Genomic DNA, 26266 nt, shown 5'->3' with positions numbered 1-26266 from the left:
ATTTGATGGCTTCCAACAGCCTCTACACTGCGCAGCCCAAGCTCCCTTCCCACGCTGGAAGAAGCACCACTACGTGGTCAGTTTCACCAAAGCGCATGGTCATGGACGTCTAACTCAGGAACTTTGTGAGATAGAAGAGCAAAGAGCCTTCGGGGTATGGAACACTGCCCTCAGTCCCTCCTCAGTAGAGTGCATCCAAGGCCTCAGGACAGGGAGAAAAGCTGGCCAGCCTGAGAGTGAGTAAACCTCAGGGAAAGATCATAGGATCATATACCCATGCAATATCCCAAGTTGGACGGGACCCGAAAGGATCATCGAGTCCAGCTCCTAGCTCTACACAGGACCGTCTGTAAATCAGATCATCCATCTGAGACTGTAATCCAAAATCGTGAAATGGTGCCTACTCTGCTAGACGTGCCCTCTACGGGGTCACTCCTGTAAAAACACTAACCATTTACTGACAGGAGACAACTGCGGGCATCAGGTTGATCACACGCCTCCAGCTGTGCCTGAAACTTCTTTACTCCACGTATACAGCCTGTATACATAACGGTGAGTGTGATGTGCATAGAAAATTTGTGTTTAATGCCTACAGAGGGAGCAGGGACAAGTGGAAGAAGCACGAGACAGGCGGTCTCTTCTCATTGGTGCCCCTGTGAGGGGACAAAAAGCAATGCGCATCAGTGGAAATCCACAGAACACAACACACGGTATTCCTCGTGTTCTGTGAAGATGGTCGAAGGTGGGAATGGGCTTTCCAGGCATGTTGAGGAGTCTGTCTCATTGGAATAAACTACATACTCCCCAACATGGCTCTGAACAGCCTCCTCTTCTCGACCATGCCGTGAGCAGTCCTTGCACTGCAGGGTCTGCATCTCATCTGCTGTGGGATAGAGTGACCTACAGCTGGTTTCCCTCACAAGGGAGCAGCCATCAATCAGAAGGCTCCAAAGAAGGGTCAGGGCCTGTGCTCACTAAGCTAGACAGGTGTGGAGGGACCATGTCAGGGGAAAGCAGTTGCGTGGCTAAAAGATCGGAGAAGGATGGACAGCAAGAAGGATGACTGGAATGCACGTTCATGCAAGTTCAGTTTCAGACCTAGGTGAATGTCAGCTGTGGGCAAAGGTTTGGGAGCCCAAAAGTAGAGGTCTCACTGAGATTTGAACTCAGATTGCTGGATTCAGAGTCCAGAGTGCTCACCTTTACACCATGAGACCAGCTGCATACTTGCTCTGTGCCTTCTCAGCAACAGAACGGACAGACAGGAGACTTCAGCGGAACGCTGAGCTTGCAGGAAGACACAACACATCTTCTCATGGTTCCCACAGCATGCAATGGCTGCCTCTGATGGCACTCAAGAGGAGGATGTGAAGCCTTCCTGAGGGACCTCAACAAACCGGAAAGGCGAGCTCACGTGAACCTCCTATGATTCAACACATTGTCCTATCACTATCTGGCTGAGTAAAAAGTTGATTCCCCTCCTGATTAATTAACGAAAATAATAAGAAAACAGAGGTTATTCCTTTTTAAATATAGGAAGGCTGCAAACAATCTTATTCCTATCTGTACTGAGCCACTTTGTTTTTTCCTTCTCATTAAAGACTTTGTGCAGTACAGCTTGGGACTTGTGATTTCTTTTCTTCCTGATGCCTTTGGTCACCTGCTCTGATAAGTAAAGCAGTGCGCACTGCCCTCAGCTTGCCTGTTATCATGGGAAACAGTAGAGGGAGAACCTGCCGTCTCCCATGGCAGCGAGTCCATTCCCTGGCAAGAGAATGACTGGTCTCTCCCAGTCTCAACCGCACTGTGCTTCTGTGATGTATTCTAACAAGAAAGGCAGGAAGAGAAGGGAATTGTTTGCAAGAAGGATAGATGGCTCAGGGGCTTCCCGTCTGTGTATTTAATACCTGCACAGGGATGGTGGATGGGTTGAAGAAGCATGAGAACGGCACCCTCTTCTTATTAGTGCCCCTGTGAGAAGTCAAAAAGCAATGCACATCAGTGGTAATCCTCAGAACACCACACACATTATTCCTTGTGTTCTGTGATGATGGTCAAAGATGGGAATGGACTTTCCAGCGATATTCTGTCCAATTGGAATAAGCTACATACACCCAGACATGGCTCTGAACAGCCTCCTCAGGAAAAGACATTACGTCCCATGCCTGAGATTTCTTACCCTATCACTTGGAGTTTACACATCTGTAAACCACATTATGCTGTGTTACCTTGCAGAAAAGTATTGAGTGTTCCATCCCTTCAACCTGAGAAATAAATGCCTAACTCTCCACTCTCCTCTCCTTCTAATTAATCTCCCTATATTGCCTTAGCATTTTGCAAAAGCACACATGATCGTGATGAGAGTAGGAAATGGCTTCGTGGCTCTAACTCCTGTCTGCAATGGACTTTCCCTTAGCTCATATCATTCTGTAATTACTGTTGAGCTTGGAACCAGCCATGCGGATATGGGTGCTCTCTATTCTTAGGAATTGCTCTGTGTTGATCCTACACCCAAATTTAAGCCATCATCTCTCAAATTTCTCTGTTACCCCAAAGGAATGAATCATTCTCTCAGCCTCACTAAGTCCTGCATTTTTTTAATTTCTCTCCTTACTGTGCCACTACATTTTTTTCTTCTCATTAAAAACTTTTGTGGGAATTTGTGATTTCTTTTCCACCTTCATTCATTAGGGACCAGCTCCTCAAGGAAAGTGTGTGGTAGTAATCTGCCAAGTCTTTAGAAAGCGTGGGACTCTGTCTCCCACTGCATTCCCATAGAAAAGAAGACAGGTACTCTTTCCTATGTATAAATCATAGAAGTAAAGAATCACCACCTTTGGAGAACACAGATATGGTTGGATCGTTCTCTCGGTGTCACAAGATCAAACAACTATTTTACTTCCTCTCTGTACTGAACCCCTACATTTTCCTTCTCATTGAAGACATTCTGTAACATAGCTAGGGACTTGTGATGTTTTTTTACTCCTGCTGCCATTGGTCACCTGCTCTGATTAGAAAAAGCAGTGCCCACTGCCCTAGGCTCACCTCATATCTTTGGAAACAGAGAAGGGAGAACCTGTCCTCTCACACAGCAGTGAGTCCATCCCCAGGCAAGAGAAGGATAATGTCCTGCTGTGGCTCCTCCCAAGCTCTACCACTTTGTGATTCTGCAATGTGTTATAACAGCAGAATCTGGAAGAGCAAGGAATGGTTTCTGTGGAGGACAGAAGGCTCAGGGGGCATCCTGCCCATGTGTCTAATACCTGCAGAGGTAGGGTGGACAGGTGGAAGAATCTCAAGAGACTCAGCCTTTTCATAGTGGTACCCTTGTGAGAGGACAAAAGGCAACGCACATCAGTGGGAATCCACAGAACGCCACCCAGTATTCACTGAATTTAAGACAGACAAGATGGCAATCAGCTTCCCAGGTGGAATCTGTCTCACTGAAATCAGTTACATACACCCAGATGTAGCTCTGAACAGACTCCTCTTCTTGACTATGCAATGAGCAGGCTTTGCACTGCCGGGTTTGCAACTCATCTGCTGTGGGATGCAGTGACCTACTGCTGGTTTCCCTCACAAGGGAGCAGCCATCAATCTGAAGGGAACAAGGAAGAGTCAAGGGCCTGTGCTAACGAAGCTAGAGAGATGTGGAGAGACCATGTCAGGGGAAGGCCATTGTTTGTCTAAAAGCACAGAGAAGGAAGAATGGCAATATGGAAGATTGCTGTGAATAAAGAAATGTATACCACAAGACAGCATCTGCTGTGGAAAACTGAATGGGAACCCAGAAGTAGAGGTCAAACTGAGATTTCAACCTCAAGCACTGGATTCAGAAGCACTCGCTTACCTTTACTGGATAGGACTGGCTGCACGCCTGCTCTATGCACTCTGTGAGCAGCAGAACAGACAGACAAGAGGATTCAACAGAAGGAAGAGTTGGCAGAAAGGCAGAATACACCTGCCCACAACTCATGGTATCTTCCCCTGTTGGCAGACAGTTCTCTTCACAATGGAAACAGAGCAGGAAAACACTGCTTTCCCATGCCTATGAGTTGCTACCCAACCATCAGGCCCTGACACATCTGTAAACCAAGTTATGCTGTGCTACCACACAGAAAAACAGTGAGTGCCCCACCCCTGCAGGTTATCCAGGACAATAGGATGGGGCCCTGGGCAGCCGGACCTGGTGGGAGTAAATCCTGCCTATAGCAGTGCAGTTAGAACCTTCACCTCTCAGCCACAACTACTTACTGCAGCCAGTTATGCTGGGTTCATCACAAGCCCTGAGCAGTGGCTGACACTCAGGGATAGGTAGCACTTAAAGCCCAATGAATGGGACCAGCACTTGTGGGGGTTCAAGAGAACATTCAGAAAAGAGACTGAAAAACAAATTTGATAGGGTGTGGGAGAAGACACTGAGAACAAAGGCTGTCTCCAGGAGACAGGAGCAGAAGGCAAGTGCAAAATCTTCCTGTGGTGATGACCCTGACTGGAGAAATAGTTCACAAAAGCAACTTGTTGCTCTGATAAGATGAGCACTTAAACGGTCAGTTAGGGTCTAGACATGAAGGAGACTTGTTAAGTGTTCCATTGACATGTTGAGGGGGGTGGAAAGTTACAAGAGAGAACTTGGATATAAGGGATGTTAGAACCTGCAATAAAGAATATGAATCGTTCATGCATCTGAGGCTGTGCCTTCAGACATTGCATGCACTGACCAAATCAGACACTTAATTGTAGGATTACATAGGCACTGAGAGAGCGAACAGCTAGGCTGCACCTGCACCTCTCAGCATCTTAGCATCACACTGCCATCTGGCTTATCTTGCCAGAGAAGCTGGTTTCACTCTTGTTACATTTTTACAATTTTTGTTATCCGTATTTCACATCATAACATCATGAAGAGCTCTGGGAGGTAAAGAGTTAGTGCTCCAGTTCTATTGACTGCCAATTTTATGTGTACCTGGTTTTCAGAAGCGAAGAACTACATACCCCAGAGGACTTTGCTTATCCATTTTCCGTTCAAAAGAAAAGATAAAACTGCTTGCAACTCATGAGACAGCCCTTGCTTTTGCTGCTCATCTCAGCAGTTCATGCTCCCCAGCCATTTCACCTTCAGATTTAGACTAAGGACTTCAGTTTGGGACATTCTCTCTCACATTTTATTTGATTTATAAGCCTCAATTCCAATTACATTGTACTATATTGTGTTATCTTGCATTCCAATATCATATTTTGTTGAACCGGGGCTACACGTTCTTCATGCTCTGCTTTGTGTAACTGACCAATCACCAGGTCAGGACCAATAACTGCATATGGACACCAATTTGGTGAGCAGTAAAAATTGGCTTTTATTGTCTCGTGGTGTTTGTTTATATACAGGCTCTTCTTCATCTACACCCCTTAAGCTATGCGTAATATTAGCTAGTCACAGAGAAGGGGAGGTCCTGTCACATCACAGCCGGAGTGTTTGTACACGCCTACTACAACAATGTTTTGTTTTTAGGTCCATCTCCCATCTCCCTATCCTTGCCCATTATCCCTCTTCTCCTTACCTAGGGTGTGGTTCTGTGGGTCCCCCTGCCCCATTAGTCACAGAACCAGGCCAAACCGGTTTGTAAACCATCAACAACACCTTCCCCCATCACCCCCCACCAGCCCCATCCCCCTTTTTCAGGACAGAAGGCCTGAGGGCCTGCTGTTCCCCTGTCAAAGACACAGATAGATCTAGAGATAACTCTGTGAGGACTCCAAAGATAACCTCACTGCTGCTACCAAGAAAACAAGGGCAAGGGCAGCTCTGTGGAGACAAAAACTGATGGTGGTGTTTGGCAGCTGGAATTTTAGTCCCACTTTGCCTCTTCCCTACAACTACCATGCCAGTTCTTGCTGTGACTGTTGCAAAAGTGAGAGAAGTCTATGGAAAATGCAAAATGGAGACACAATAGACAGTGCTCATTGGCTGAGTCTTGGAGAGGGACAGGTCTATTTTTCAGAACTGGCTTTTGTTGATTATTGAAAGCTTTTGTGAACACCTCTCACAGTATCCATCCCTGCTATCAAAACCTTGCCACACAAACCCAATACAGGGACTGGGATTGAGACCAGAGGGAATAGGCTTGTTTAGAGTTTTTTGCCACCACTGCAAGGGATGCCCAGGGCCTGAGAAAGGTCCAAAAAGCCAGATGATGTACAAAAGCACTTGGTGCAACAATATTTGGATGGTGCTGTTGAGCAGTCAGTGTGGAGGTGGTGGTGATCCTGGCACTGGCTGAGCCTATAGCAATGCTAAGAAGTGGTCACAGTTGAGAAGGTGAGCAGGAGGGTTGTGACAACTGTCACCAATTGGAAGTGCACTATGATAAATAAGACCAATATGCAGAAATGATAGATGACAATTTATTTAAGAGTTTTCCATCTGTTACCTACAGGTTATCAGTAGCAAGGACATGGAGCCTGTCCTAGAAGTGGAGGAGAAGCAACATCAAAAAGGTGCGTTTAAGATAACCAGCAAAGTTTTGACCCACCTAAGATCATAGAATGATGGAAGTATCTGCAACACCTCAGAGAGAGAAGCACTGTTGAGGTTAAAAAACACAAGATTCGTATATCATGTGCCACCTGTCATATTCTGTCACAGGTAAGGTATTTCAGTCACCACCTCTCTCTCTCTGTTGCTTCCAGGGAAGAATCAAAGGCAGTTTTGTGTTGGTAATACTCAGGAGAGACGTTAGTCTCCAAATGCTTTCCCTTATATATAAGAAAACATCATGGTTTTATGATTTTTGGTTACTGGTATTCCACATCATAACATCATGTAGTGCACTGGGAGTTAAAGTGTTAATACTCCAGTTCTGGGTACCTGCCTGGAGGAGAAAAACTATGTTCTCCAGGGGGCTTTGTGGTCAGAGAGAAGATAGAACTCCTGGCAAGGTCACCTGATTAGACTTTTCATCTTGACGGTCTTCTGCTGCCTGTCCGGAATGCACGCATCGCTTCAGTATCAGTGTAAGGCCGTCATGGCTCTATGTCTGGGTGGAGGTCAGTAACGAGCGGTGTCTCCCAGGGGTCTGTCTTGGGACCAGTGCTCTTTAACATCTTTATCAATGACATCTATGATGGAATTGAGTGCACCATCAGCAAGTTTGCTGACAACACAAAGCTGAATGGTGCGATTGATACGGAGGGAGGAAGGGATGCCATTCAGAGGGACCCCAACAGACTTGAAAGGTGGGCCTGGGTGAACCTAATGAGGTTCAACATGGCAAAGTGCAAGGTTTTACACTTGGGCCGGAAGAACCCCAGGCATCTGTATGGACTGGGAGGAGTGATTCTTGAGAGCAGCTCAGCAGAGAAGGACCTGGGGGTACTGATGGACAATAAACTTAACATGAGCCAGCAGTGCTCTTGCAGCTCAGAAGGCAAGCAGTATCCTGGGCTCCATCAGGAGAGGGGTGGCCAGCAGGGACAGGAAGGTGATTTTGAATAGTGAAAAAGGACACCATAGTAGATGAAATGGGAACACTTTGCTACAGAAAGGGAAAAGGGGCCTCATTAAGGCAAAGGGTAGTTACAGATAGATAGTTTATGTTAAGGGGGGGCAGAGAGAGGGGAATTGCAGACACTAAGTTTGAGAAAACAAGGGGATGAAGGCCATGAAGATAAGAGTGGAACAGCCCGAGAACAGTGTGGTGATTAGATGTCCACAGAGCAAGCTGGAACCAGTTTGGGGGGTGCCCCTCCAGCAGGGTCGAAAGTTTACAGTGAGGAAGATGATGAACCTACGTGAGGAAGATGATGAGCCTTCATCCCACGACCACCTCCACAACTCACTACGCACGCGCAAGGGGGGAGGGACTGCATGCTTAATGGGGTCTCAGGAATGTAATGAATATGTATCCAAATTCCTGAAAACTATTGATTATGTATTAGTTCAGCCTATGTCTGTTGCACGCTTTCTCCTAACGGTGTGCAAGTGAGGTGGAGTTATCCCCCTTGCTCCAGGGTGTATGCGCATCACTCATTAAACATACCTGCTTTATAACTACTTCGTGGTTATGGAGTTTGATTCCGCAAGTCAATTCTCCCTCTTTACTCTGCTCTTGTGAGGCCATCTGGAGTACTGTGTCCAGGTGTGGAGCCCTCAGTACAAGAAAGACGTGGAGCTGTTGGAAAGGGTCCAGAAGAGAGCAACGAAGATGATCAGGGGACTGGAGCACCTCCCCTATGAAGACAGGCTGAGGGAGGTGGGCTTGTTCAGCCTGGAGAAAAGAAGGATGCAGGGTGACCTCATTGCAGCCTTCCAGTACCTGAAGGGAACCTATATCCAGGAGGGGGGAAAACTCTTCAAAAGGACTGTTAATACCAAGACAAGGGGAAATAGATTTAAGTTGACAGAGGGTAGATTTAGGTTGGATGTTAGGGGGAAGTTCTTTACTAGGAGAGTGGTAAGGTCCTGGAACAGGCTGCCCAGGGAGGTTGTGGATGCCCCATCCTTGGAGGTGTTCAAAGCCAGGTTGGATGGGGCCCTGGGCAACCTATCTAGTAATTGTGGAAGTTTGGTGGCCCTGACAGGCAGGGGGGTTGGAACTTCATGATCCTTGAGGTCCCTTCCAACCTGGGTAATTCTGTGATTCTGTGATTCAGCTTTTTGGACAGTCTCACTCTCATTATATTTGATTTATTAGCTTCAATTCTAATTATATTGTATTATAGTGTGTTATCTTGCATTCCAATCCATATTCAGTAAATTAATTTGTTTCTCCTCAGATAATTGCCGCTGTTTTTAATTACTTTTGGGGTCCCCTGTTTCCCTTTTCTGGAGGCACAGATTTTGCAAAATCCCTTCACCCCACTCATCACGGAACCAGGCCGGACCAGCCTGTAAACCGTTGACAGAAAAGATTAATAATCTGCTGTGAGCAGTGGGGTGGGGACTCATGCTAGAGAGATGGTAGCACATCCAGATTCTTTGGAATGTAAGGTGGTAATAACTTTTGATAAAAGCCTACATTTGCCATGTAAGATCCTGGTGCAGAACTGGAATAGCATGGGAACACTGGAGAGATAATACAGAATAGATAGATTTGGACAGACAGCACCTGAAATTCGAACAGTGCCACTGTGTATTGAACAAAGACCTGTCACTGATTCAAGCATTTTGTTTTCCATCTCATTAAACAGCTACTGGGCCTCTCGGATCTTAGAACTGCCTACAAACACAAATGTGGTGATTAACACAACAGGGGAAGTTAAAAAGTCACACTTGCTGCCATCTCTCCAGAGACCAAATCCTTCAGGGAATGGTCTGAAAGCTTGCTGACTAAGTCTCAAGAGCCTCTGTGTAGAACTGTGCTCCTGTATACAAAAAGCAGTCACAGCCTGGTCTAGACTGCCTGAGATTTAACAAAGATTGTAGAGCCATGACTATTTTAAGACATTTCCAATTTCTCTTCCATGTATGATTTCAAGAACAAGGGAACACAAAGACTTGGAGATGAATCAAAAGATGGATCCAATGAACAGCTGACTGATTCTTAGACAACAAGTCTCAAGTTTTGGCTTCCTTCCACCCTGCTTCCGTACTTCACCAAGACTAAGTCTGGTAAGCTACTGCACACAGTTACCATGGTTTCATTTTGGAGAAATGGTTTACGTATACTCCTACCAGGCACAAATGAGGAGATGGGTTGGTTTGTTGAATGCATTTACAGAAAGATGCTAAATCCTGTTTTGTAATTTCCATGCTTATCAGTTACACATCTGAGATACATTTTGATATAGAAGCTTATACCACATGGATGATATTCAAGCAAAACTGTGAAGTGAAAACAGGAATATTATCCATGTTTCGATGTTAATGTTAAAATGTTCAAACAGACTTTATAAGTTAACAGAAATTATTGTAATGTGAATTGTGCTGAGGCTGCTCCTACCTTTCTGGAAATAAAATGATGACAATGCAATCACTGGAGCTGCTAATGGTCTAATTGTTATTGGGCCCTTTTAAAAGCAATTCACCTGATCGGAAAAGTGAAAATGTCTACATTTCAGCTGAAAGTCTAAAAATTGTACTATTTGGTAAATGGGGAGAAAAATCATAATTAAATATTAATTTAATGGACCAAAAAGTAGGTAGGAGTGAATCCTGATCTACTGAGTAACCCAGCCCCTGGATATATACAGCTTCCAGATGCGGGTTTGAACTTTGGAGTCCAGCAGATCTTTGTGAAGCAAGTGTACCATCCATTGAGAGATTTCAAGTCAAGCTTCTTCGGTCATATGCTTTTGGTTGCTTTTTTTTTTAATCGGCAAAATCTGTTTTTCCACAGAATTGCTTTTCCCAAATGAACTAACAGGATTCTAATTATAGTTCTCATGAAAGTAAATTATGATGAAAAAGAGACAAAATACAAACCTGTGGTCAGTATCCACAAAGAATAATGTTTGTGTCATTGTTTAACTTTTGCAAATATTATTAAATGTTATTTAACTTTGCAAATTGTTTCAACAGACAAAAATAATGACGGAGGATGATCGATTCTTACGTTCAAATACCTTCAAGATCACCATTCTGAGATGGGAGAATCCCAAAAACTAAGTGGTTGGGTTAGCTGCTTCTCGTTAACGCCTTTGAAAAACTGACCAACAATTTAGGCAACAACTGGAATGAAGATGAACTGTGGAATCTGGGTCTGGATGCATTTGAATTTACTTTAGATGGCTTCTGCATAGATTCCTACACCTATATCAGCCATGTACATTCTCCTTCTTGTTATTGAACCTCTATTATGGATGTTCTTAATGTCAGGCCAAAGACGATAGGTCTCCTTGTTTTCATTAACTAAGAGAGGGAAACAACAAGGCAGGCTTATAAAGCTTAATCACAAAATTCCCATTCCTACTCCTATTCACGCAATTCCCCTTTTTGCTTTATTCATTTTCTTTTTTCCTGGTCTGTATTTAATCTACAATGCTTAGCTCTACACTTCGCTGAATGGAGAAGAATTCCACCCAAATCAACATCTTTCACTTGCAAGGATTCCCAGGCCGTATGGACTGGAAGGTATCGCTTTTCATAGTATTGCTGCTGACGTACATTATAACGATTGCAGAGAACGTGCTCATCATTTCCCTGATCAAGGCAAACCATGAACTCTGCAAACCCATGTATTACTTTCTTGGTCAGCTGTCCTTCATTGAGGTCTGGTACATCTCCGTCACTGTCCCCAAACTCTTGGCAGACTTAGTTGCGGAAGATGGGAGCATTTCCTTTGCCGGATGCATGACCCAAGTCTTTTTCTTCAGTTCTTTCTTGTGCACTGAATGTGTCCTCCTCTCTGCCATGGCGTACGATCGCTATGTGGCCATCTGTCAACCACTGCGCTATCTCTTCATCATGACGTACCAAATGTGTGTATGCCTAATAACTCTCTCCTGGTTCACTGGGTTCACTGTGTCCTTGATCAAGATTTCCTTCATCTCTCAGTTGGAGTTTTGTGGTTCCCGTGTTATTAACCATTTCTTCTGTGATATCAGCCCAGTGCTAAACCTTGCCTGCACTGATATGTCAGTGGCAGAGATGGTGGACTTTGTGTTGGCCTTGATTATCCTGCTCATTCCCCTCTTCATCACTGTTGTTTCCTACCTATTAATTATCACTACAATCCTGCACATCCCCACCACTGAAAGTAAGAAGAAAGCCTTCTCCACGTGTGCTTCCCACTTAACTGTGGTCATCATTTTCTTCTCAACCACTCTCTTCATGTATGCACGGCCCAAGAAAATCACTTCTTATGACATGAATAAATTTGTGTCAGCTGTGTATACTATTGTCACACCCATGTTAAACCCTTTCATTTACTGCCTGAGGAATCAGGAACTGAAGAGAGTATTTAAAAAAACTATCTCAGTAAAAATCACTGAGTTCTCCAGAACCATTCCTTCTCTTCAAATGTAAGGATAAACTCTACATGGTCTGGAGCTGATAAGCAGCATACTGTACAGATATCTGACCAGTGGCAGGACTGGTCAACCACTGCATCTGATTACCACATCCTGTCCTACTTTCTGTTTAATTATTTTCCCTCCACAGAATCACAGCATCCTTGAGGTTAAAAGGGGTCTCTTGAGTTTGACTGGTCCAACTTCCACTTACCCAAGAAGGCCCATCTAGTATCAGTTATCCAGGATCATGACCAGATGGCTTTTGAATATCACTGAGGAGGGAGATTCTGGGTATCTCTTCAGCAATCCATCATTGCTCACTGTCAGTAATGAAGTGTTTCCTGACAGACCCTTCTTTGTTTCAGTTGATGCCTCTTGCCTACCTTCCTGTCTCTGGGCATTGCTAGAAAAAGCCTGGTACCAACTTCTTTGCACAATGTCCTGCCTTGAAATAGGTTGTCTATTTCCTGGCATAAGTTTTTCCCTTTGATCTGTGCATATGCATATGTAAGTAGTGTGGTAGTGAACATAAGGCCATTGTTTATGACAAGAGGCCTGAAAACCAGACTCTGGAGTGACAGACTTGTAGGGGACAAGAACTGGAGCAACCAGTGGGAAAATGAGTCACTGGTGAGGCCATGAGTCCAATGTCCAGCTACCAAATACATGGGAAGGACTCTGCAAGACAGACCTTGAAAAGATCAGTGGCTTGGGAGACCATAATTGCAGAGACCCAAGGTCTAGACTGATAAGCTCGTAAAGGGTATTTTCTCTTAGTAAAGATAGGCATTCACACTGTCTGTGTTATGTGGAAGTTTGTAAATAGTGTGTCCTTCTGTCCATGATGATCTGTTTGTGGCTCTGTGTGTGTGTGTATATGCAGGCACCCACTGGGAATTCATGGTCATGTTCACCACTAGCAAGGAAGGGAGATGCGGATAAACAGCAATCATTCCACTCACCTGCCCAGGACTGCAGGAACTGCCTATTTCTTCTAGTACACTGAAATGAGCTACTCCTAACACACACTGGACCACAGCTCTCGGAATCTCTTGAAATACAACCAAGGTGAAGTTGGCTATGTCAGACGCAACAGATAAACCAACAGCCATTGACTACAGTGCAACAATATTGTCATTAGAAGTGCAAAAGTCACAAGCTCTGTTAGGTGACATAAGCTCAGATAATTTGGTTCTAAGTACCCCTACTTAGAAAGTGACTTTTTTCCAACCACTTTAGTGTGCCCATGGCATAGCATCAGCAAAAAGCAAACTGAATGTGAACTTCAGGTAGGTGGAAACTGTTCCACAAAATAAACAAAACCTAGGTCGTTCTAAACTTCCATCTTCTATCTCTGTTCTTATCCACTCCATTCCTACTACAGCCTAATAAATTCTTAGATACTCATTAAGAATCTCACTCAATTTATTTTTTTTTATTATTATTATTATTTTTTTTAACGAATTCTCAAACACTCTTCATTTCTTCATGTTACACACAGGGACACAGGACACAGATGCTGGATGACATGTAGTAGAAAACTGAAAATCACCTTCCTCTTTTGTATTGAAATGAGTATTATACAAAAAGCATTCACATTTTTTTGGTTGTACTCAGTGTTTGCATACAAGATGGGACCTGAAAGAAATCCAATATAGGCAGTGGCAGTTTAATCCCGTGGGCACCTGAGTATCACCCAGTCATTCACTCACTCTGCCCACAGGAGGACTGGGGAGAGAACTAGAAAAAGAGCAACTCATGGGGTTGAGATTAAGACAGTTTAATAGCACTGAAAATAAAGGGTAAATAATAATAACAAAAGAATATACAGAAGAAGTGATACACAATGCAATTTTTCTATCCCCACAGCGGGGGGGTGGGGTGGAGTGTTTCAGCAGTGGTAATGTTAACAGTTGGTCACTCACGCTGGTGCCAACTTTTACAAGGAGGACAGCACACAGGCTCTTGATCGTCGTCATCGAGAATGAATAGCTAGTGGTGATGACGATGAAAAACAATGCTTCATAGCTGAGAATTTACTCTATCAAATAGTGTTAACATGCTCGTTCTATTTGTTGCACTTGTCACAAGAAGAAGCAGGAGGCTTTACTTTCAGAGCAACCTACCTGTCTTTCAGTGGGCAACAGCCATTTTGCACACCAAGTGAGAAAGAGAGATAACTGTCGTGTTTGGACCACAAAGAAAGCATATATATAGCCTGGTGTTACTTTTGGAATTGCCTTCACTGTTGTCTAAACATGTGCTGTACATGCTCCCCTCTGTTTTTACCTTTACATTTAAAAATGGATTCATTAGTAAGGCTCCCCTTACACTCAATGAAAAGATACAGATGCCTCAAAAGGGTTGACTCAAGTCAAATGTAGACAACATCTTTCCCAGTCTAGGCAAGCAACATGCTTGCTTACTTGGGATATCCAGTGTTTGGATGGAAGGAGATTTCATTCGGCTTCCTAAACAAAGCTATCAGGTAATAGTTCAATTCCTTATTTTATCCAGAACAACTACACGGGCTGTCTGCTTTTGCTCAGGTTCTGCAAGAGATACACATCCTTCTCTGGAGGCTAGGGATCAGATTGGTTGCAACAGGACATCTAAAATGACAGAAGAAACATCAAAGTCTTGACTATCTCCCAGCTTAGATCTCAGCAATAAACTCTTAATTAATTTCTACGTGAGATAATGAGTATTCTTCAGTCTCTTGTAAAACAGAGTCTTTTTGACCTCTTCTCTTGTAAATATTGGAAGTGGAGTAACCACGTTATGAGTCTTGTCCTTGCCAATTTCCACCAGAAAAAAAGCTTTCTTCCTAACTTTTTGTTCAAAGTAGATCTCACCTCCTGATTCGTAAGAGTGTAGATCAGGTGGCTGAGAGCTGGAGTGATGGCACAGCACATGATAGACACTTGCATGTCCCTTTTAGTGGAGCTGGATGAAGACGGAGGTGTATAATTAAGAACAGTGGTACGTGCAATAGTGTCACAACAGTAAGATGATAGGCACAGGTGGAGAAGGGTTTCCATCTACATTCCTGGGACCTGACCCAGAGGTCAGAGAAGAGGAAGATGGTGATGTAGAGGTAGGAGAGGACAATGAGAATGAACGGGCCTACAGCAATTGACAACACTGAGGAGAGTCATGTTCAGGCTGGTACTAGTGCAGGCCAAGTGGCTTGACATTGCAGAAAAAGTGATGAACACGGCTGTGCCCACGGAAACTCTGTTGAGAAATCATGATTGAATGCATCATGGCATGTGCAAAACCAACAGACCAGCTGGCCATAGCCAGCAGCCGACAGGTCCTTGGGCTTATGACAGGGGTGTAGCACACAGGCAGCAAATGGCCATGGTGGCCAGGATCACAGCTTCAGTACTGCCCAGGAACTGGAAGTATTGCCGGGCCAAGCACCTGCCAAAAGAAATGGGCCGACGCCCAAAGAGAAAACCAGTCTGCATCTTGGGAACAGTAACTGTAGAGTAGGAAGGAAAGGTTCCCCAGGAAGAAATATATTGGTGAACTTGAAGGCAAAAGGTCAGAGTGCTAGGACAAACAGCCACACACCAAGATGGCTAAACATAGCTGTGTCCATTTATTGCCTGAAAAGCCATACTTTTATATCAGACAGACAAGGGCGTTCAAAAATCACACACGCTAATTGGAGGAAAGCTACTGAAAAACAACCCTAGAGCCCTCCTTCGAAGCCGGGAGCTATTCATTCTTTTCCTAGAGGTGTCCTTGGTTCTCATGCTGTTTATCCTGCTCCGCAGCTGCTGCTCTGTGAAGTCCTTATCTTGATCCATGGCTGCTGCTCTGTAAAATTCTTCTTGTATTACAACAGAAATACATCGGTGTGTGGAAAGATATCACTGTGGTCACAATGACACCATTTTCCAGAACACTAGTCAGGTAGAATAACAGGAAGGAGATGAAGAGAAAATACTGTAGCCCTTGGATGTCATTGAGGCCCAAAAGGCCCAAAAGTCGCTCACCTCTATGTGGTTCAGCATTGCTAAAACAAGAAAAACAAGAAAGATCAAAGGCAAAATTCAAGGTTTTACAGCGTGAGGAATACTGGTATTGCAATGTTTTGTTTTGTTTTGTTTTTTTTTTATCTTTTAATACAAAAATTGCAGAAAAGAGGAAAACATAGCACATGTAATCCACGATAAGTTCACGTAGAAACATGAGAAATTAAAAACAAAAGTAAGTAACTATATTTTGTTCTTTCTGTCTAGAACCAAGAATGAAGAAGTTGCAGGAAGTAAGTATTAAAGCGTATTAAAGTCTTCCATCTGTGCAGAGTGGAAGAATATGTAAGATAGGAAACACTGCTGCTTCTTCATTTTTGGCCACACTTCTAGTTCAATTATACACAACATCCAAAGGAGAGCATTTTCTTTTTCCCCCACTGAGCATTTCAGGTGCTTCCAAACCAGTTCACAGCTGTGGCAAATTAAGGGGAGATGTTTTCTTTCAAATGGATTAACTCAAAGAAGTAATTTGTTCTTTACTATAAGGGTGGTGAGGCAGTGGCACGGGTTGCCCTGATAGGTAGTGGATGCCCCATCCCTGCAGACACTGAGGATCAGGCTGGATGGGGCTCTGAGCACCTGATGGAGCTGCAGGTGTTCCTGCTCACTGCAGGGCAGTTGGACCAGATGGTCTTTAAGCATTTCTTCCAACACAAATGATTCTGTGAAGTGAGACACATCCTATACCTACAGAAAGTCCAGAATGACACTGTTGATTAAAACACAGACTCCATTATATGTTCATTTTATAGGGATACAATTATAAATTATATCTCCCAACTTGGTGTTTTCTGCAAGCTTACTGAGGGTGCCCTCAGTCCCCTCATCAAGATCATCAACGAAGATGTTAAACAGAAGCAGTCCCAACACTGAGCCCTGGGGGACGCCACTCATGACTATCTGCCAACTAGATTAAATGCCATTGGGCCCAGTCATCCAGCCAGTGCTTCACCCAGCAGAGTGGGCCAGACCATGGGCAGCCAGCTTCTCCACGAGAATGTTATGGGGGCCTGTGTGAAAGGCCTTACCGAAGTCCAGGTAGGTCACATCGACAGCCTTACAATGACCGTATGGGGTTATGTTGTCTATCCAGCTTCTTCTATCTTCTTTGTCTCTCTTGTCAATTCTTGGGATTTCTCATTTGGGTCCAGTGATCAAATGCAACAAACTCTTCAGCTGCCTAAATGGTTCACAAATATATAAGTTTTTTCAAAGTAACCTTTTATTTGAAATACAGTTATTGACTCACTTCTAAGAGAGAATTGTCTTGGAAATGTCAAAATACACAAAAGGAATAAACATCAATATCTTCCCTGAATTTTAAATTTTAATTTTGCTGTCCAGAATGATTTTCCAAAATTGACCAAAATCTTGAAAATATTCTCCTTGCTTCTCTATTTTTTAGTTTTAAAAAGGAAGACCATGCACACATGGTACGTGTTTGTATTCTTAATACTTTCTATGGATAAATATCCACTGAATTTTCTTCTACTCTCTTCTCCATTCGTACAAATGCCTACTTCTTGACTGATTACCTACCAAACTTTTTTTTTCTATCAGCTTGATATTTGTACTACCTAATCGTTGTCTGTTTAATTCTTGGACAAGGATCAGCTGTAATTCCCATCTCTAATTTCTCTGTCATATTATGGAGCTTGTATCTACATACTGGTTCACATGTCTTCTGATCACACACCTGTTTCTAGCAGTGCAGCTTGCGTTCACTGTGTTGGTGTATCTTGCAGTCAGTGTTCCAAAGGTTTCTGAGTAATTTTACACATAGCATGAGTTTTGGCAGTGTTGTTTCTTCTAAAGAAGGGAAAGTCAGCAGGGGCGTTACTGAGAGCTTTATGCTCCAGAGAAACCACTGAAGACATGCAGTCCACAAGATACTTCACAAAGGTAATGTTCACTTGAACAAAGATAATGTTCAGTTTGTGTTGCTAGCATCAGCCTCTACCAGAAATGGACACTTAATAAGTTCACTTGGAACTCATTAATTTTAAATACAAAAAAAGAAGTACTGTGTTGCAACATGTGCTTGTTAAAAGCCTTTAAGTCTAGCAACACTTTTCCTCAGAGATTGTTTCACCTGTCAACTCCCTCATGACTGTACAGAAAATTAGCAACAATAAATAAAAATAAAAATAAAATAAAAAATCTTGTTATACATTGCTTGGTCTAACGAGCCTAACAAGTTTGAAATTATAGTGCAAAGAGCAAACTCAGAATTGAAGATTCCTGGTGTTTTAATGGGGCCTTCGGAGACTATTAGTGATGGAGCTGTTGCAGGAGATCTAAGTGGTCCTCTGGAGAGGAGCTGATTAGAAGTAGAAAATCAGAGCATGTCTAGAGGCAAAGAAAGGAAGGAACAATGCATTTACAAAGTGACCCCATGATGTGCCCTGTCATGGAAAAGGGGCAAGGTGCTGATGCCCAGCATTACCTTTGCAGCCCTAGCTTGAATGAAGTTTCATTACAGTCAGTATGGGGCATACAGAACAGGTTGTCTCCACATACATATGCTCCTGGAAGGGGGGCAGAGGAGGACAGAAAAGCTGCCTGAGCAAAGGTTCCCTCCTGCTCTCCTTGTTACTGCAGCAAAAGCTAGCCAAGGCTCTGGTAAAGGGACAAAACTCCCTGTCACAGACCCAGTGTTATCTTCTCTTTGAGAATCATAGAATCATATAATTGCTCAGATTGGGAAAGACCTTAAAGATGATCAAGTCCAACAGCAGCCTAACCATAGTGCCCTAACTCTAACAACCCTCTGCTAAATCACATCTCCGAGCACCACATCCAAATGGCTCTTAAACACATACAGGGACAGTGACTCAACCACCTCCCCGGGGAGCCTATTGCAGTGTTCAACTACCCTTTCTGTAAAGAAGTGTTTCCTAATGTCCATCCTAAACTTACCTTGGCACAACTTGAGGCCATTTCCCCTTGTCCTGTCACCTGTCAACAGTGAGAGGAAACTTACCCCACTCTCACTGTAAGCATCTCTCAGATACTGGAAGACAGCAATAAGGTCTCCCCTCAGCCTCCTTTTTCCCAGATTAAACAGCCCCAGCTTCCTCAGCCTCTCCTCATAGGGCTGATTCTCCAAGCCCTTAATGAGCCTCATTGCCCTTCTCTGGACCTGCTCCAGTACCTCCATGTCTTTCTTGTACCAAGGTGCCCAAACCTGTACACAGGACTCGAGGTGAGGCCTCACCAATGCTGACTACAGGGGCAGGATAACTTCCCTAGTCCTGCTCACCACACCATTCCTGATACAAGCCAGGATGCCATTGGCCTTCTTGGCCACCTGGGCACACTGCTGGCTCATATTCAGCCGACTGTCCATCAGCACACCAAGGTCCCTTTCCATCAGGCAACTTTCCAGCCACACCTCCCCAAGCCTGTAGGGTTGCATGGGGTTGTTGTGACCAAAATGCAGGACCCAACACTTGGCCCTATTGAAACTCATGCCGTTAGCCTTGGCCCATCGATCCAGTCTATCCAGGTCCCCCTGTAGTGCCCTTCTTCCCTCTGGCAGATCAACACTCCCTCCCAACTTGGTGTTGTCTGCAAGCTTACTGAGGGTGCACTCAGTCCCCTCATCAAGATCATCAACAAAGATGTTAAACAGAAGCAGTCCCAACACTGAGCCCTGGGGGACGCCGCTCATGACTGGCTGCCAACTAGATTAAATGCCATTGGGCCCAGCCATCCAGCCAGTGCTTCACCCAGCAGAGTGTATGCCCATCCAGACCATGGGCAGCCATTTTCTCCACGAGAATGTTATGGGGGCCATTGTCAAAGGCCTTACCGAAGTCCAGGTAGGTCACATCAACAGCCTTACCCTCATCCAATGAGTGGGTCACCTTGTCATAGCATTAAATCAGGTTTCTCAGACAGGATCTACCATTCATAAACCCATGCAGACTGGACCTGATCCCCTGGTTGACCTTTAATTAGTCCATGATGGCTCCCAAGATTATTCTTTCCATAACCTTCCTGGGCACCAAGGTGAGACTGACATGCCTGTAGCTACCAGGATCGTCTTTCCAGCCCGTTTGAAGGTGGGCATCACATTTGCCAGCCTCCAATCTACCAGGACATCCCCGGTTAGCCAGGACTGCCAAAAAATGATGGAGAGTGGTTTGGCAACCACATCCACCAACTCCCTCAGCACTCTAGGGTGCAATTCATCCGGCCCCATGGACTTGTCAGAATCCAGATTTCAGAGCAGGTCCAAAACCATCTCATCATGGATCATGCAGGGCTTATTCTGTTCCCCATCCCTACCAGTGCAGGGAGCTGTGTACCCAGGGAGTAACAAGTCTTAACTATTAAAGACTGAGGTAAAAAAGTCATTAAGTACCTCAGCCTTATCCTGCTCCTTGGTGACCAAGGTGCCCTTGGCATCCCTCAAGGGATGGAGATTGTCCCTAGCCTTCCTCTTGCTGTTGATGTGTTTATAAAAATATTTACTGTTCTCCTTTACCTTAGCGGCCAAGCTCGGTTCTAGCTGCGCTTCGGCTTTTCTAATTTTCTCCCTGCACAGCTTCACTGCTACACACCTGTAATCATCATAAGTAGCTGGCACGCTCTTCCAGAGACTGTAAACTTGCCTTTTGTTCTTGAGATCCAGCCAAAGGTCTCTGTTCAGTCAGCCTGGCCTCCTTGCCCATCAACTTGTCTGCCATGACTTGGGGATGGTTTGCTCCTTCACCTTTAAAACAGTTTCCTCAAAGTATTCTTAGCCTTCCTGGGCTCCCACGCTCTCCAAAGTTACCTTCCAAGGGACCCTCTCAACCATGACCCTGAAGAGGTTGAAGTCAGCCCTCCGGAAGTCCAAGGTGGCAGTTCTGCTGACTTCCCTCCATGGTTCAACAAGGATCAAGAAATCTAGCATCTTGTGATCACATTGCTCCAGACGGCCTCCAACTTTTACATCCCCCAACAGACCTTCTCTGTTAACAAACAGCAGGTCTAGGATTTTGTTTCCCCTCATCGGCTCCCTCACCAGCTGTGTCACACACTCTCGAGGAACCTCCAGGACTGTTCCTTGTCAGCTGTATTATAATTCCAGCAGATGTCTGGGAAGTTGAAGTCCCCCACCAGAACATGGGGGAGTGACCTTGAGACCTCACCCAACCGTTTATAAAGCATCTCGTCCACCTCTTCATACTGGGTGGGTGGCATGTAGCAGACTCCCACAATAACGTTATTCTTGTTGGCCTTAGCTTTTATTCTGAGCCATAAGTTCTCAACCCTAGCATCACCATCAATGATTTCCACACATTCACAGACCTTTTTAGCATAGAGAGCTACACCACTGCCTTTCCTACCTAGCCTGTCTCTTTTGAAAAGTTGATCACAGCAGTCCAGCTGTGGGAGTTGTTCCACCATGTTTCCATGATGGCAACAATATCAAAACTACCCAAACACACAATGGCCTCCAGCTCCTCTTGTTTATTACCCTTGCGGCATGCATTAGTGCACAGGCACCTGAGCTTGGCCTCCTTGTGAGTGGCAGTAACCCTAATATCTTCATGACCATACTCAGGTGCTTCCACAGCCACCAACCTCACACCAGCCCTCGTGTTCTTCCTACAAAGGGGTAGAGAACAACCTCTGTCCCATATCTGCCATGTCTGCAGGCACACCATTGGTATCAGTGTGGCCTACACATCACTGCTGTCCCAGCCTTGGGACTACTCTCCTCTCCTGTGCTCATATGCCTCATACACTGTTGCTCAGTCCTGAAACACAGCCCTTAACCTCAGTGTTCCTCTCCCCAGGCCCCCAGCAGCCCAGCCTCACAGAGGCAGTAACCAACTTTTCCACTTGGTCTCTCCTGCCTGTGACAAGATCCCCACCCCAGCAGATGCCCTTATTTTAGTGGTGTTTCACAGACTGCTCTTGCAGCTCCTGAACTTCCACTTGCCACAGACTGTTCCCCTGGCTTTCAGGGAACAGACGGCTGAAGAGCATCTTCTCCCAGGTGATGTGACATTTCTCCATCTCATTCTGCAGTTCACAGTAGTCCCAGCCCTGCCCTTCAGCTCTGCTCAGTGGATATACAATCTCCCATTCCCAGTGTCGTACCCTCTCCCCCATCCCAAGGCTTCAACCTGAAATACCACCCCCTCCAAGTCCACCCACCTCAGCAGTGCACAGTTCACCCACTGCCTTCATCAAACTGACTCCAGTAGCTGGCACTACTCCTTATGGCATCCAGCAGCTCCTCACAGCAACCTGCAGCTCCTCACAGCTCAGCACTGATCTCTGCTCTGTGGTGACCATGACAAGACCCACATCAGCGGCATGAAGCTGCATCAGGGGAGGATCAGGGTGGACATGAAGAAAAGGCTAGGATGGCATGTGGGAAAGACGTTTGTGGCACTGCACTGACTTCTGAGGAGTCCTGGATTCTTGTAAGAGGCTTAATTCAACACAGAACATATACTCTTCTTGTGGCTTTTGATTCCCAAGTAACTTAAATAATGAGGAAATGTGACAAATACGTTTTCAGTTCATTCAGAATTATTTTTTAGATTGTTTTTGTCTTGATTTTCCAGATCGTTGTTGGTTTGTTTGCTTTGTTCTTTTTTAATAGGCCAATTTGAGTATTAACAACCACTCATCTCTCCTTGTGACATGGTATATCACCGCATCAGTACCATATGCTTGCTGTAGAAACCACCTCCAATAGCTCATATCTTCATAGCCCAGCCTCAGAAAGTCACACAAACCATAGTTCTTGATATGTCATCTATATAAACATGCAAAAAAATCTGAGTTGCTTTTGCCAGGGCTTTTTTTGACTTCCTTATTCCTTAACATGTAGATAAATGAATTTATCATTAGAGTCACCCCAGTGTAGAAAATGGAGAATAACCTTTTAAAAGCTTTGAGGCTGTAAGTTTTTGGTTGTCATGGTTTTGTGCTGTCAATATTCTACATCATGACATCATGTGCGGTATGAATCATTAACTGAGGGTACAAATAGTGGTAAACCGTTTTGGTGGTATAAGAAAGTGTAACAGAGGGTATGTGGAAGTGTAACAGAGGGTATGTGGAAGTGTAACAGAGGGTATGTGGAAATGTAACAGAGGGTATGCGGAAGTGTAACAGAGGGTATGTGGAAATGTAACAGAGGGTATGCGGAAGTGTAACAGAGGGTATGCGGAAGTGTGGAAGGTTCATGCTCCAGATCTGTGGAATGGCAGCATCCCGAGTACTCAGCTCTTGGAGGAAACTACATATCCCAGGGGACAACGCGGCCAGAGACGAATCACCAGAGGAGGAGGACACATATATAATCTCGCTCCCAGGCTGGAACGTCCTTCTTTTCGCCCTGTCTATCGCTTTGGAGCGCTCCATCCCTGCCGTCTCCCTCTATCAGCAACGTTCCAGCCTGTCGCCTAGAGATTGCAGTAGGCCCCCAGTTCTCAGGGACTCTTTTTCTCTCTTTCTTTTTCTCTGCCTTGTTTGATATAGTAGTTGTAGTTATATTGTATCATATTGTGTCTCGTATTTAGTAAAATAAGTTCTTTCCTTAGATTGCTGCCGTTGTTTTTGTTCATTTCCCCCCTTCTAGGGGCAGCAGCCTCTATCACGGGTAAATCTAGATAACCCGATTACATTGGTATTGAATGTGTAAATGGGTCTGGTAACATGAAAGGAATGCAGGAATGCTGTCAGGGCATGCAAGGATGCATCAGGGAAGGCTAAGGCCTGTTTGGAATTTAACTTGTCAAGAGAAGTCAAGAAAAACAAGAACTTCTTTAAGTATATAATCAGCAAAAAGATGGCTAGGGCCTGATGCTGAATAAGTTGAGTGCCCTGATGACAGAGGATACTCAGAAGACAGAGTTACTGAATGCTGCCTTTTCTCAGCCTGTACTTTTAGAACTGCCTGTTGGCAATCCCAGGCACTGCAGTTAATAGAGAGAGTCAGGAGAAAAGACTACACCATGGTTGAGGAGGTTCTGGTCAGAGATCATCTAGGCAAACCAGAGACACACAAATCCATGAACTTCAACGGGATGCACTCACGTGTGCTGAGGGAGCTGGCATACATAAATCCAACTAGTGGGATTCAGTACTCCAGATCATGGAACACAGATAAGAAATGTGCTGGAAATTAGTGCAAGATCTGAATAGGAGAGAACACAAAGAGGATTTTTAATGATCTCTTTGAAGCCTCCAGAGTGATAAGTTATCAACAGAGAGTGTCTGTGTGACAAAGATGTAAAACAAGATGTACTTTGTGACTGCCAAACCACTCTATCATTTTTCAGAAAGGTCACAGAGAACAAAAGAGTTACCTGAAGACTTGAAAAAAGCCAGTGTTACTCCAGTCTTCAAAAATGTTAAGTACTTGGGTCCAGGTAACTACAGGCCAGTCAGTCTCACCTCTGTCCTTCAGAAGGTAAAGGAACAATTTATTCTCTATGCTTATCTCCAAGCTCCTGGAAGAAAAGAAGATTATCAGGAGTGGTCAACATGGATTCACTGAGAGGACATAATGCATGACCAGTCTGGTGGTCTTCTATTTGTTGGAGCACATCCAGAGGAGGGCCAGAAAAACAACCCAAGGGATAGAAATCTCCCCTATGAGGACAGGCTGAGAGACCTGGGGCTCCTTAGACTGAAGAAGGCTCCAAGGAAACCTGATAGCAGCCCTTCAGTATATAAAGGGGAGCTATAAGAAAGAAGGGGACAGACTCTTTAGCAAGGCCTGTTGTGATAGGACAAGGAAAAATAGTTTCAAACTAGAACAAGGGACATTTAGATTGGACATGAGGAAAAAGTTCTTCATGGTAAGGGTAGTGAAGTACTGGAACGAGTTGCCCAGAGATGGGCTCAGAGCCCCATCCCTTGAGATTTTCAAGATCAGTTGATCGGTCTAGACAGGACTCCGAGCAACCTGGTCTGGCTGTAGATGTTCCTGTTCACTGCAGGGGATTTGGATTACATGATCTTTAAGGGACTTTTCCAACTCAAACAACTATATGACGACTAAGATTCTCATGACCAATTGGATAGATAAGGTTAGAGCATTGGATGCTGCCTACCTTGATATCAGCAAAACTTCTGACACCATTTCCCATGACGTCTTCATAGCTGAGCTTAGGAAGTGCAGGACAGAGGAATGGACAGTGAGGTGAATTGAGAATTGGCTGGCTGGCAGAGCTCAGAGAGCTGTGATCACTGGCACAGTGTCTAGTTAGAGGCCTGAGGATAGCAGTGTTCCCATGGGTTCATAGTGCATCCACTCTTGTTTAACATACTCATTAACGCTCTAGATGAAGGGGTACACCCTCCACAAGTTTGCTGATGGTACAAAGCTGGGAGGAGTGGCTGACATGCCAGAAGGTTGTGTTGAATTCAGTGTGACCAGGGCAGACTGGAGAGTTAGAAGAAGTACCATATGAGATTCAATAAGGGTGAGTGTAGAGTCCTGCACCTGGGAAGTAATAACTGCATGAATCAGTATAGGTTAGGGGCTGACCTGATGGAAAGGAGCTTTGCATAGAAGGACCTAGATGTTCTGGTGGAAAACAGGGTGATCATGAGCCAGCACTGGACCCCTGTGGCCAAGAAGGCCAGTGGTAATCTGGAATGCATATAAGGACATCATGGCCAGCAGATTGATGGAGATGATCCTCCCCCTCTGCATGCCCTGGTGAGACCACGTATGGAGTAATGTGTCTGGCTCTGGGCTCCTCAGTTCAAGGAAGACAGGGAACTACTCAAGAGTGTTCAGCAGAAGGCTACAAAGATTATTAGGGGCCTATAGCATCTCCCTTAAGAGGAAAGGCTGAGAGACCATGTTTGGACTGGAGAAGAGAGGACTGAGAGGGATCTTATGAACACTGACAGATATCTAAAGGGTCAAGAGCACAAGGTGGTACCCAGTGACAGGATAGGGGGAACAGGCTCAACCTGCAACACAGGAAATTCCATCTGAACATGAGGAAAAACTTCTTTCCTTGGAGGGTCACAGAGCACTGGAACATATTGCTCAGATAGGCAGTGGAGCCTCCTCCACTGGAGATATTCAAAACCCGGGTGCAAACTTTCAATTCAAACTGCACTCAGGAACCTTCTGAAGTAGGAGGGTTGGACTAGGTCATGGCTGCTCAACCTTTTGGCTAGCTTGGGCCACGCAGAGTGAAGAGGAATTGTCTTGGGCCACATATAAATTATATAGTATATTTAATGTACATTAGACACAAAACTTATTTTTAATATTTTTAGTATTTTAT

General features: G+C 44.7%; 1 protein-coding gene, 1 non-coding gene and 1 pseudogene across 2 annotated transcripts; 1 reads left to right on the top strand and 2 right to left on the bottom strand.

Moving 5' to 3' along the window:
• Window positions 1-1145: 1145 nt before the first annotated feature.
• TRNAQ-CUG (transfer RNA glutamine (anticodon CUG)) lies at window positions 1146-1217 on the bottom strand. The gene has a single exon. It is a non-coding gene; the product is annotated as a tRNA-Gln (tRNA).
• Window positions 1218-10999: 9782 nt separating this feature from the next.
• On the top strand, window positions 11000-11962 carry LOC140256907 (olfactory receptor 6B1-like). Its single transcript, XM_072345794.1, has one exon. It carries the CDS (start codon window positions 11000-11002, stop codon window positions 11960-11962), a length of 963 nt encoding a protein of 320 aa, XP_072201895.1.
• A 2509-nt stretch (window positions 11963-14471) lies between these two features.
• On the bottom strand, window positions 14472-21398 carry LOC140256844 (olfactory receptor 12D2-like; annotated as a pseudogene).
• Between the last annotated feature and the right edge of the window lie 4868 nt (window positions 21399-26266).

Source organism: Excalfactoria chinensis, chromosome 10 (genome assembly GCF_039878825.1).
Source record: "Excalfactoria chinensis isolate bCotChi1 chromosome 10, bCotChi1.hap2, whole genome shotgun sequence".
Classification (NCBI taxonomy): Eukaryota; Metazoa; Chordata; class Aves; order Galliformes; family Phasianidae; genus Excalfactoria; species Excalfactoria chinensis.
Note: the sequence above shows the minus strand (reverse complement) of the source record. Positions and strands in the feature narration are given on the sequence as shown.

Bases quoted from the DNA above. Each gene is read 5' to 3' on its own strand.
- LOC140256907 (XM_072345794.1), top strand. From the start codon at position 11,000: ATGGAGAAGAATTCCACCCAAATCAACATCTTTCACTTGCAAGGATTC.